Genomic DNA, 13,255 nt, shown 5'->3' with positions numbered 1-13,255 from the left:
TACCTCATAGACATGGTACAGTAATATACCTCATAGACATGGTACAGTAATGTACCTCATAGACATGATATAGTCAAACCTTCACTTATCATCACTTCTACATATATCTTTTTTTTAAAATTATGTGAAGACGAACATTACAGAACTAAAAACAGATCTATTGACATTTTAACAAAAACAATTTTAAATCTTTCGCATAGTTCTCAGTCATCCCCACATTTAACGCTTTTAATTTTCATGCAAAAGGCCAAAAAAAACATTTAACATTAGATCCACCTACTGTGCGCTTACACCTGTTTAGGATCCATGGCAGCCTGTCTTATCCCAAGACCAAACATGAGCGGAGCGATTGTTTGGGGGATTTATGATAAATGCATATGTGCACACAACTCACGAAAATTATTCATCAACGGCCGTCGCAAACCCTTGTACCGAAATCTCATCAACAAATTTAACCATTTTTCAATGGAGCCATCTAAGTATAATAACGATACAAAACACATATAAACCTATTTAAGTATGTTACCAAATCTTTATTATTGGTAGAAAATTTCCTAAACCTTACCCATCTGATTGGATTATACATAAATAGACAGATTAATTCAGCCTAAAATCGTTATTAAAACTTGACAAGCCTTATTTTTATCAAAATTAAGACCGGCAAACGAAACGCCGAGCGACAGAGAATAGAACCATTAAGTCGTGCGCATTTCACGAAAAAAACGTGGACATTTCACCAGTCTATAGCATTGTCCAATTACCGAAGGTTTCTGTAATTCACGTAGAAGTACTGAAAAGTAATCGTTTTTTTGCTGATTTCAAAGTAACTGACATTTTGGACACTTACGAGTACTTTGGTATTTCAACTGATGTCTAAAGCAGTGAAAGTAAAGGAAATGACGATGATATTTTTTCTAACGATTCTTATGAAATTATTGCAATATTTAATTATAAGAATAATTATTCGATTTTATAAGATCTAATTATAAGAATAAGCATTCGAATTTACAAGATCAAAGTATATAGTGACCGGTGTTGAGAAATATGTTACTGTTATTATTTTTTCTAAATAGTTTTGTTAAATAGATTTTCTAAAAATCTATATCAATATCACAACTTCTTGATATTGTTAGCTATGACCTTTTGAAATGTAAACAAAATTGTGCATTGGTTTTCTATTATTACTGTATTACTATATTGATAATATTGGTTATTCTAATAATATCAGTGCATTTTACTTCCAATATTGCATTTCTCCTATTGCGGGGGGGAGAGATATAAACATATAATCTTTTCCTTTCATTATTGCTGTTTGTTTCACATAATAACACCCAGTACATTACAGCTACTATTGCAGTTATCCTATTGCACTGCAGTGCCATTTGACTGTTAATATTGCATTTCTCAACCATCAGTACCCTTTCTTTTTTCATTATCACTTTGGTCGTGAGCTGTATGACAGGGGAATTTCTAGTATTACATTGTACCACATTACAGCTGCGCAAATCTCTTCGTTATAAGAAGATATTCTGTACCGCTAGCATGCTGGCCATATTTACTGCTGGGTACATGTATTGGAGGCACAATACTTACTGCGAGCCTGGAGGTTAGTACATATTATGACTAGGTTAGTGTATCAGATACAACCACTAACTACTTGCTAGTGATGGTCACGTTGATAGACACCTGTCATGGCCTGTCATATACAGTAGACGCTCCTACAACGTAAATGATTCGTTCAAGAAATGTTTACGTTATAGGGAATTTACGTTATGCGAGCCGTAACATGCATGTACATGGTCTAATATGTTCCAAGATATTTCCAAACTCACCCTTTTGGTCATACAGAAAAGAAAAACTAGACTTGACATGAATTTGTTTGCCGCACCGTAACTTCAATATTATTGGTTTGCATCAGCAACTTTTCTTCTTTGCCCTATCACTTTCATAAGTTTTATGGTTCATGATTTTAGTAATTTTATAATAAATTAAGTAATTAAATAAAGTAAATTAAATAAAGTACATTTTCGACATCCATTTACTATTGTATATTTTTCAGGCAGCAAGGTTTATTTTGCAAAGTAAACCTAATAACAAATATTTTATGCGTCGATAAAGTAAAAAATATATGTAACTATAATAAGAGCGGGGTGTACCTGTTCTTGATCTATTTGTTTCTAGGAGGTTAAAGTTAGAATAAAGGTTATCTTTCGACGATACTTCATCTCATGACATTCAGGTCGGTATACCGACGCTGTAATACTCGCACCAATCAATCGGTTTTAAGTATTTCAGAACAATTGCAGCTACTTATTGGAGCTGCTTAATGCAGCCACTATTCGACTAGCTGGTCAGAATTTTGAAAAAGATAAATTTAACCATTTTATTGGTGAAGCATTGCTCTCCCTCGGGCAGAGCATGTGCCGTCGGTGTCAGCATTTTTGTTAAACAGTTTTTATATGTCAAAGTATCAGACTGAATTGAACAAGGAACCACTTTGAGTAAAACATAATCGACGGATACATGTATTACTTACTTCGATGGTGTTGCTTTTAAAGTTTTGCAGGAAAACCGAAAAATTAGAAAATAAGAGTTAAAAAATAGAGTTCGATACGTCGTAGCAATGGCTGCTGTTATGTCATGAGCTGTTGCTGAAGAGTATTTTCATCAATCATCAAAATGTTTTAAAAACTTCGTAACAGGTTGTTGTGAACTAAGGAGGCTTTAGTTCATTGGGTTCCTAACAAGTCGTTACTTAGCAAGAGACAAAAATAAGCATGTCCTTACTCATCAAGCTTCAAGTCGTAAGAGGGCGAATAGAAGATCTCCCTTCACATTTTCTCTCTGCTTCAGGTGAAGGTTGAGTTATAGCGAGCCGATAATATCACATCTCCCTTTGTTTGATGGTAGCAGCTTTCTCGCAGAGGATGTTCACCTCGATTCTGGGAGATCCTGCGAGACCTAGTCCTCTGCAGCCTGCATAGTCTGTAAGCGATTATTTGCTGATCTTCTGCACACTCAAGTGCACGTATGAAAACATAAGTTTCTTGTAGAGTCTGGTATCTCTGTGAGTAGAACCTGGTAGTTTTACCTTACGCCTCTAGGGCGCACTGATACTCCGGACATCCCTGGTAACGTCAGGCTTTGCGATGGAGCCTGGAAGCTCTCCTTTAGAAAGGCTTGAGAGTCTTGGGTTTTTCTAAATGTTGCTGAGAGTCTGGAATCTCTCTAGACATTATTTCGAGGTTCAAACTGCAGTTTCACTTGGATCGAGTAACATGTCTTCTTCCGCAGTGTTCATGTTTTTTCCTTCGACAGCCCATGAGCTAGGGTCTCTATGGCTCTGGCTACCAGCGGCAGGCTGCGCAACACAGTCTCCTTCTAGAGTAAGGTCTCTGGCTACATTCGTCGGGTCAGCGCGGTCTCCCGTGAGCAGGTCTTCGGTTACAGTCGTCTGTACAGCATAATCTTCTGTTGTGAGGGCTGTGGCTGGTGACGCGACTCTGTCTTCTTCCAATGAAAGACTTTCACTCTCAAGGTGGTCTTTCTCATCGTCGTCGGAGTCTCCACCCAATGCCCTACTGCTGTCGCTGGATGGCGGTGGCAGGACGGTAGCAGCAAGTTGCCTTTAAGATCTGAGGGTTTGGGGAACGGCCCGGAAACCAAGGAGAGTCAGCTGAGACTAAAATATCTCTGAGAGGAGGAACTTTCTCGTATTCACGCCTCCTAGCACGGAGCTCTTTCTCTCGTCTCCCCAGTTTCTTCATATTAGCCTCATACCGTCTTTTTAGTGCCGTACTTTTCTTTGAGGGTTCGCAACTCTCTCTCAAAATCTGTCTGGGGACCAGATCCTCCCTTGATTGTCGTTCGGATGTTTTCTAAGCTGAAGGCATTGGCGGGACTCCGCTGTCTGGCTACGAGTTGGCTGGTGGCTCGGGAGGTCATCTCATGTTGGCTACTCCCGTCCTCTTTTGCACCACGTCGGCGTTAAGCCTGGCCCTTTTTAGATGAATCTCCTGCAGGCACTGAAGGACTGGAAAAGGTTTTCGCCTTTCCTCCTCTCCTTCTTGACGAGGTTCGGCAAACCTCAACTGAGTGGCCCTTTACCCCGCACATGTTGCAGACTATGCGTGGGCACCATTTCCTCTCATGTTCTTCTTGTTTGCACTTTTTGCACTTGACACGAATGCATTGGTCGGTTGTGTGGGAGGTCTCTCCACATTTCCAACATCTCGGGCAGTCCTTTCCCAAGTGGTCGCCTGAGTCTTTGCAGTGAAGATTAGGACACTTCATAGTGGTTGCTTAGATTATGTAGATTTGGAATTAGTAATCTACAAAAAAAGAACAGTATTTATGATAGAGGAAACCATCGTGCCTCTTCGTCTTGACAGTCTGCCTACTAGTGGTTACTCTGTCACCAGTCTCAGCGGTGGGGTTCGCAGGCAGAAGAGCGTGATTCTCTTCACTACCAACCCGGCTACTACTACTGGTTTGCTGTGCTTCTGCAGGTCTGTTGGGCAACGCATCACCCTCAGTTGAGCGGTCAGGGCAAAAGGCGTCTAAAATCGGCTGAAAGGTCTAAAAGGGCGGCTAAATTGCTTTCTATGCTATCAGCTATGCTCTGGTTAGCAGGCAGTTTTTTGTTGTAACCAGCTTGGCTACGAGTACCCTCACCACAAGCATTGGTGTTAGCACCATTGCTAAAAGTGTTATCACTACTGGCATTAGCATCATTGTGATCTATGGCATCACCTACATTACCAAATTTGCCTTTAATCAAAGCGGGAATAGCTGAGCTAGGCACCCTAGGGGTTAGCAATGCGGGAAGAGCTTGTTCACCTATGACCCTTTTACTTATGACAGCCTCGTCAGCATTTCCCACACCGATAGGCTGTATGAGAAAATGGTCATCTTATTTACAATCAGTCATAAAGCACAAATAAATGCCTACGGTTGCGACGAAGTTCTCTCTGTCCTACACGGACCCAATAGCTCTCAGGAGAGCTGTCGACTCGGACTATAACACCTTCCTTACCAACGTCGGATGGAGCATTAACCCACACCCGCTGTCCTGGTTGGAATTCTGACAGAGGCATAGTTCTGTATTTAGCGTTCCATTTCTCAGGCTTGGCCTTTTTGGCCTCGAGTTCTTTATGTTCAAATAGATCGTAGTCTACAACTCAGGAACATATTTTTTCAAAGTTGTCCTGATTGATCTACCAAACATTAACTTGCTCGGGGAATATCATGATTTGAGTGGTGTCAATCGGTAATCAATGAGTGACTTGTCTTTGTCCGTCGACATATCCCACATCTGCTTGACAGTTTTAACCGCCCGTTTGGCTAGTCTGTTGGATGGCGCATACTTCGGGCTGCTGGTGGCTATTTGGATGCCCCATGTTTCCGTAAAGTTGCGATATTGCTGGCTAGCAAAACATGGTCAGTGGTCAGTTATCACTCCTGACTAATTTTGGCACACCCAGCCTGGCAAACACTGGCCTCATGGCTTCAATTACAAGACAAGAAGTCTGAGCTTGAATTCGGGGTACTTCAATCCACCTGGAGTAGTAATTCACCATGACTAGGCACAAGTTACCTTGATGTTCCATAACATCGCATCCAATCTCCAACCAAGGAGCTTCAGGAAGCTGAGCACGCTCTATGGGCTGGTGTTTGGTGGAACTGTCTAATACAGGCATTACATCGAGAGAAATAATGGTCTATATCACCATTCATTGAAGGCCACCAAGTGAATTGTCTCATTTTCACTTGCATCTTTTCGATCCACTGATGGCTTTCATGGAACCATGCGAGGTAAATAGGCCTTAACTCACTCGGAGTGTAAATTCTGCCTTTGAAAAAAATTAACCCTTGATATGATGTAATCATATCAAGGGTCGTGATGTAATCATATCACGACTATCGTACAACTTAACGAGCTCACCATCCAATTTATTTTTGTTTAGCCACCCTTTTTGCAAGGTATTCCAAACATTTTCGGGATGTTGTCTCTCGCCGAGTGGCATTAAACAACTCAGTTTGCCCACAGGTCTAGCATCTCCGCAACCTGTGTCTCGACGTACTATTCCATTGCCGAGCAGTGGCATACGTTTTCACTGTTAGCAGCGCTGGACCAACTTAATGTGTCTGCTAGGTACATTTGAGGTCCTGGGGTATGAAAAATAAAATAATCATATCTCATCATCCTCATTTTAAATTGTTGTACCTGCAAAGGTAGCTTAGACAGATCCTTGTCACCAAGAATAGCGACTAGAGGTTTGTGGTCTATATATACCTTAAAATATCGACCTACTAGGTGATAATCGAATTTTTTGTCACTCCAGCAGGTTCCATCTTAGATAGTACCATGCTCAACCGTTTTTTTAGTGAGTGGTCTCATCCTTACCGAAGATTAAGACATCATCCATTAGACAGATCACTCCGTACACCTGGCCAAAATCTTTTCCATGCTCTTCTGATAATACTCAAGAGCTGAGGAGATGCCGAAAGGCATTCGTTTAAAGCAGGGGTTCCCAACCTTTTTTGGCCTAGGTACCCCTTGGGAATCATATTTAAAAAAATGTACCCCTTTAGAAAACACAGTTCAATCAAGGGTATTATTGGTCTAACTTCATTAATATGACATGTGTGCATTATTAAAATGTGTCACTTAAACAGGTAAAGAAATGTGGTACAGTATGAAATTACTATTTATTAAAATAATGATAACTATGCAGTACAACTTTTATACATCAGTGTTTCGTTACTTTCCCACTTTATTTAGGCCAGTCTAATGGGAAGGCTGTGCCTGCTTTGCATCAGTGAGCTGTTTGATGTTTACTTCAGTAACAGATAATGAAACTCTGAGGCCGTCATCAACATTTAGTCGTGAGCGATATTTGCTTTTCATGCACAAAAGAGAGGAAAACTCTTGCTCAAACTTATAACTACTAGGAAATATGAGCAATACTTTTAAATCTAGCTCTGAAAGCTTTGGGTAGAATGTTATCAATGAGCACCAAAACTTGCTAAGAATGCAATCTTTAAATCTATCATGTGCACCAGAGTCATTGAGACGGTCAATCAACTCTTCTTGCATGTCACTATCAATATCAGCTACATTTAACATAAATGGGTTTCTAGCCAACTTCAAATCTGTGTTATTTAAGTCAGGAAAATATTGTTGAAACTAGCAAGCCAGGTCAGAGAGGTGGTCTGCAACCAGATCTTTCATGAATGAAATTGAATCATGTGAAGGCAATACTTCTGACAAACTATCAAACATCAAATGATCCAGCATTTACTTTCTCCACATCTCTAGTTGCATGATAAATGCTCTAAGCTCGTCTGTAAAATCAATTACAGTGGTAGAGTTCCCTTGAAGGGATGTGTTGACAGTGTTTAATCTTAAGAAGATATCTCTCAGATATGCAGCTTTCCATTTCCATTCTGAAGTCCTTAACTTCTCACTGAATCTTGAAGCTTTCCCAGAAGTCTGTGTCCCAAAAAAAGCTGCAATCTCATCAATCAGTCCCACAAATCGATTCAGGATATTGCCTTTAGAAAGCCATCTCACTTCTGTGTAGTAAAGGAGGTTTTCATGATCTGCACCCCAATCTTGACATAGTTGACGAAACAACCTTGTGTTTAGGGCTGATGCTTGCCTAAGTTTGTCAGAATGGCAAACTAGTTGGCTTTAAAATGATGCCAATAATAGCTCTATAGCAGTGGTTTGAGCAAATTATTAATAATTAGAGCCAAACAAATCAAAAATTTATTAAGCTTATAACTTGTATTGTACCACCTAGATTTCTAAAATGTACCCCTCGGGGTGCTTGTACCCCAGGTTGGGAACCCCTGGTTTAAAGCAATACTTCCCCCCATGAAGAGATAAAGGTCTTCAGTGACTTACTCTTAGAGTCAAGCCTAATTTGCAAAGATCCTGAAATTGTGATCGACCTTGGAGAAGATACGACCCTCAGCCAGTCTCGACAACATGTCACTGACTCGTGAGAGTTGATATGTCTCTCTTTTCACACCTTGATTGAGGTGGGTAAGGTCCACACACATTGTTATGGCGCCGTTGGGCTTTAGAGCTATGGTCAGTCCTGAGCTTCAATCAGTTGGTTGTTCTACTTATAGAGTTATCTCCTCCTAGAGTGATAACAACATGAGAGTTTCTGGTGCTAACAAGGAGCGTTTAGGTCACGCCCTTTTTTGTGCTAGTCAATCGTAGTGATTGACTAGATCAATAAAATCAGCCATTAGAATGGTTAAACAATGATCATGAATTTCCACAGTTAAGATAGTAATTATTGCTCATATTAAAGAAATGATGATTATAGTTTATTACTCTAATATATGTTTATTATTTAAAGCTGTTCAATACCTACATGACTTGCAAAGGCCCTGAATAAATAGTGTTAAGTAAGTGAGTTAATGCAATCAGTTACTCATAGATAAGATAGATAGTCATACTGGGGTTGTATTACATTAGTGTGATGGAAAGCTAATCGACTGCCATCAACTGAGCTGTACTACCCGGCGTTGCCCGAGTAATAAAAAAGTCTTTGGACAGAAAATTCATTTTTATATAACATTTACCATTCTAACTTTTAAACTTCATATTATGAGGAAATATTTTTACGTAGTTCAAATGAATTAAGAGAAAAAAAAAACAACTGTAAATGTTTTCAAGTTTTTTCAAACAACAACAACTTTTAAATTTCATATCATGAAAGAAGTGTTTTGTTGAAATAAATTAGGAAGAAAAATAAAACTGTAAATGTGCTTAAATGTAAAATAATTAGCAAGTAATGGCTAAATATAATCTGTTTAGCTATGATTACAATGAAAAATTATTTAAAAATAAGATAATTGATAAATCTTTAGGTTGTGTAGAAACGAGACGTTGACTTGTCTCTTACAATCTATTTAATAAACTGACTAGCATGCAAGAAGATAGCAAGCCATGCCATATTAGGAGAATGAGTCACTCTAAGCAAAAAACAACAATTGCGTAAGTACATGTAGGTCATTTCTGCTAGCTAGCTGACCTTGAAGAATAAGACATAGCAGTAATAAAAAAGTCTATTTTATTTTTATATAATTATAATTTAGTATAATTAAGTATAATTTATTTTTATTTAACATATAACATTTGCCACTCTAAATTTCAAACTACATATCATGAGAAGTGTTTTGTGTAATTGAAATAAATGAAGAGGAGAGAGAAAATAAAAACAACTGTAAAGGTTTTCAAACTTTTTCAAACAACTACAACTTTTAAATTTTATATCATGAAAGAAGTTTTGTGTTGAAATAAATTAGGAAGAAAAATGAAACTGCAAATGTGTTTAAATGTAAATCTGAAATAATTAGCAAGTAATGGCTAAATATAATCTGTTTAGCTATGATTACAATAAAAAATTATTTAATAAATAAAGTAATAAAAGAGTCTATTTCATTTTTATACAATGTATAATTATAATTTAGTATAATTAAGTATAATTTATTTTTATTTAACATATTACGACATTTGCCACTCTAACTTTTAAAATTTGAATTGCTTCAAATAATAAGCATCTATTAGAGTTATAAACTATAATCATCATTTCTTTAATATGAGCAATAATTACTATCTCAACTGTGGAAATTCATGATCATTGTTTAACCATTCTCATGGCTGATGTTATTGATCTAGTCAATCACTACGATTGACTAGCACAAAAAAGGGGCGTGACCTAAACACTCCTTGTTGGCACCGGAAACGCTCGTGTTGTTGAAGGCAATGTTATCACTCTAGGGAAAGATAACTCTATGGTTCTACTGACTCAATAACTCCCAGCGCTAACATCTTCTCTATTTTAGCCCTTGCCTTGTCATAAAGATTAGCAGCTATTGGACTCGGAGAGAAAAGATGATAAGGTTCAGTGTTTTCCTTTAGTGTAATGCTAAACAGGCCTGGCATTGTTCTTAGCCTTTGAAAGAGTCTAGGAAATTCCTTTACCGGATCAAATACTTCTGGATTTGTAGCATTTACAATCACTAAAAAGACCTAAGTCTAAGATTTCTTGTGCTCCCTATAGGTTTCTATCGCATGCACCCAGCGCCACATGTGCTTTGCAGTTAGTGAACTTTCGCTTGCTTTTGATTTTGACATCAGCAACTCCTGCCACACTCAATCCCTTTCCCCTTGCTCAACCAAAATTGTGGAACTAGAAAGAGTGGCAAATCCAAAGACTTTTGAGTTCCTTCCGTCAACACAGTGACGTCTGCCTCAGTGTTTAGACAGAAAGGAACATCTTGGCCATGGACCGAGAGAGCAAGTCTGAAATCATCAGCTAGTCAACTAGAATCGCGGTTAGAAACTATCCAAACCTTATTACTACTACTATTGGTCTATCCTTGATTTAAAAGAACACTCGCTCTCAGTGTGATATTTGCCGTCACATGTGCGGCATTGGCTTGGCCTGTCGCATGCACCCGCCATTTGCCCAATTTTCTTGAAATTATTGCATCTAACTCGGGGACAATTTCTCGCTAAGTGGTCCATTGCGACACACTCACAGCACTTGTCATCACTTCTCTGGACGGAGAGTCACGACTCCTTTGCCGATAACTATTCCCGTCTTTACTGTCCTTGGGACCATCTGAATCACTGCTAAGACTATAACGGTAACAGCGATAACATCTTTCGTGACTACCTTCATGGCTGCTAGAGCCACCCCTGTAGCCACTATGATGCCCATAGCGTTCCTGACTACCCTCACGACTGCTAGAACCGCGTCTGTAGTCATCATAACGCCCATGGCGTCCTCGAGCCTTGTAATTGTCACTACTACTGTCCCTTCTCAAGTTCTCTTTCAACGTCAGTCTCGGCCCTCTTGCCTTTGTACCTCGCCAACCTCTTTCTTTGACACGCTGCTGTCTAGTAGCCCCTACACCTGTAGCCTCCGAAAAGGTACTAGCCCCTGGGGTTGGCACAGCAGCTTTCGGTGTCGCACTATGTTGAGCGGCCGTAGGTCGGGTAGACCTAGGCTCTGCCGCGCGCGTGTTTGAGGCTTCTTGCACTGCATTTCTGGTCCAGAGGTTTGTCAACTTTTCCTAGTCCAGATTATTTTGAGCCGTCAAATCTCGACTCAATTTTGTGTCACATACTCCATTCATGGCAATGACCAGAGCAAAGCTTTTCTGTGAATCATCATTCGTACCAAAATTAAGCTGCCTACTAAGCCGCTCCACCCTTCAAAAGTCTCGATCGTTTTCTTCCACAGGGTGTTTCACAGAAACAAACTTTGGTCTTGACGTTAACGTTTTCCTCTCTTTCATAATGCCCTCTCAGCAGGTGCTAAGCCTGGTTGAAAGTTGAGTCTGGGCTATTAGTCTCAAATCCCAATGACCTTAGGGTTTTCCTACCTTCCTGGCTTACAGCTTTTAAGAGGGCTGGTAATCGAGCCCTAGGTGTGAAGTTGGAGACCAGGACAGAATCTTCCCCCGCAGTCACCTTCCTCTCACCCATCTCAAAAACCTTATCTCTATACAAAGTAGTAACTCATCACTAAATCTTTTCCAAATATTAAACATGTCAGTAGCTAAAATATTTAGCACAGGGAAGCTAACAAAAATGTTTGTATTCACCCCTCTTCTAGCCATTATTCTAAAGTAAATCGAAAAAAATTAAATAGAATCTACTGAACAGAAAATAGAACGGAACAGTCAATTGAAATCCGTTCGTGTATTTATGGGTAGTCACTACACCGCAATGCACCTCGCCAAGCATCTATGCACACTCTACAATTGTCAGACACAATTCACTATACTTACCTCACTTTAACACTACACTATCGTATCAACTTAGCACTACACAAACGTATTACGCTTCTTCTGAAAGTAAACTCATGGTACCATGTGAACTAAGGAGGCTTTAGTTCAGTGGGTTTTCAACAAGTCATTATTTAGCAGGAGACAAAAATAAGCACGTCCTTACTCACTGAGCTTCAAGCCGTAAGAGAGCGAATAGAAGATCTCTCTTCACTGTCTCACATTTTCCCTCCGTTTCCGGTGAAGGTGGAGTTATAGTTCTGATGATTGTGAAGATCGATCTTCTCTGGCACACTGTCCTTAAGACCATGGGAACCACTAGTGACAATGGAAACATTAATTGTTACTTGTATAACCTTGCTAATCGAGTCATTATTAGTACCATTTTATGAACACTTTTCTATTGATCACTTTCCATTATAGGTTTGTAAAGATTAAACATAATGATTGTCAAAGTGGCAGTCTAATAGAGGAGGCATTCAATTAAATGTGGCTCTTTATTTTGTAGTTGTCCAAATAAAGGTGGCAATCTAATAGAGGTTTATGATAATTTACAATTGCTTTGCTTAACGCTTTACCTAATACTCGATGTATATTTCTTTCATGGTCCTGCTATTTATAGCTCTACTTCACTTCCTACTGCTGTATTATCCATGGCATCACTTTGTGATTTGCGTAAAATATAGAATATTAATTTGTTAATTGCACAGACTTCCTTGTAGTCTGAATGTTTGTGTAAGATGACTCCTTCAAGTCTAATATGGAATAACTCTAACCTATAAATCTACTGCCATGTTTTACAGTTTATTCCTTGTTTGGACTGAGTGAATACCTATTCGTGATTTTCAACATAGCCTTTCATGCTACTTGCATGCTTGATTTCTCCTCACTCCAGCCTCTCCCTCAGTCACAGGTGAAATGCTCTGCTCCACTAAATAAATGATTTTACATGGTCTAGCCAGCTAAATCATTATATATGTTAAAGTTGGTCCATAAATCTACAGATAGTTTTAGTACGCCTTTGAAATATTCTTCTACTGTGAGTCCAGCCAATCATCCTCATTACTTCAGTACCCTGGCACCGAACATTAATATTTTAGGAATTCATGAATTTCCAGCCACAGATTCCCACTTCCAGTTTATGACAGCTTACTTGAATGTTGTAGGCTACAGAAAAGGTTGATCACATGCTGGTCTAAGGTTCGGCATCATCTTTCTGCAGCTGCAATATCGTGAAAGGATAATTGTATCTTACAAAGTTTTACATTCCGATGCATTTTACTGGATTGGTTGTGGAGTAATTACATATTTTATATTGTAGCTCACTAATCAGTTTAGTTGTTAGTATTTTTACTATTTTTATTTTCAATGCTCATTATTGTATATTGTTTTTTAAAGTTTTTATCTCTAATACAACATAATTGATGGCTAC

General features: G+C 38.9%; 2 protein-coding genes across 3 annotated transcripts in view; one reads left to right on the top strand and one right to left on the bottom strand.

Moving 5' to 3' along the window:
* The window catches only part of LOC137405983 (ankyrin repeat domain-containing protein 29-like), a 27,823-nt gene extending 15,748 nt beyond the window's left edge, over nt 1-12,075 (bottom strand). Inside the window, exon 1 of the mRNA XM_068092474.1 lies at nt 11,994-12,075. The gene's annotated coding sequence lies outside the window, so the exon portion shown is untranslated. The remainder of the gene's footprint in view (nt 1-11,993) is intronic.
* Nucleotides 1-13,255, top strand: part of LOC137405984 (post-GPI attachment to proteins factor 2-like) — a 16,914-nt gene extending 3,659 nt beyond the window's left edge. Inside the window, exons 4-7 of one of the 2 annotated variants that reach the window (XR_010979828.1) lie at nt 1,498-1,606; nt 2,854-2,987; nt 12,627-12,736; nt 12,990-13,255. Coding sequence is in view for 1 of the 2 variants with exons in the window: in XM_068092476.1 (XP_067948577.1) it covers nt 1,498-1,606; nt 12,627-12,736; nt 12,990-13,022 (252 nt within the window). In the remaining variant the exon portion in view is untranslated. The remainder of the gene's footprint in view (nt 1-1,497; nt 1,607-2,853; nt 2,988-12,626; nt 12,737-12,989) is intronic. The other variant, XM_068092476.1, reaches the window with a different exon arrangement.

The sequence above is a fragment of the Watersipora subatra genome, chromosome 10, assembly GCF_963576615.1.
Source record: "Watersipora subatra chromosome 10, tzWatSuba1.1, whole genome shotgun sequence".
Taxonomy (NCBI): domain Eukaryota; kingdom Metazoa; phylum Bryozoa; class Gymnolaemata; order Cheilostomatida; family Watersiporidae; genus Watersipora; species Watersipora subatra.
This window is presented reverse-complemented; position numbering and strand designations above follow the sequence as displayed.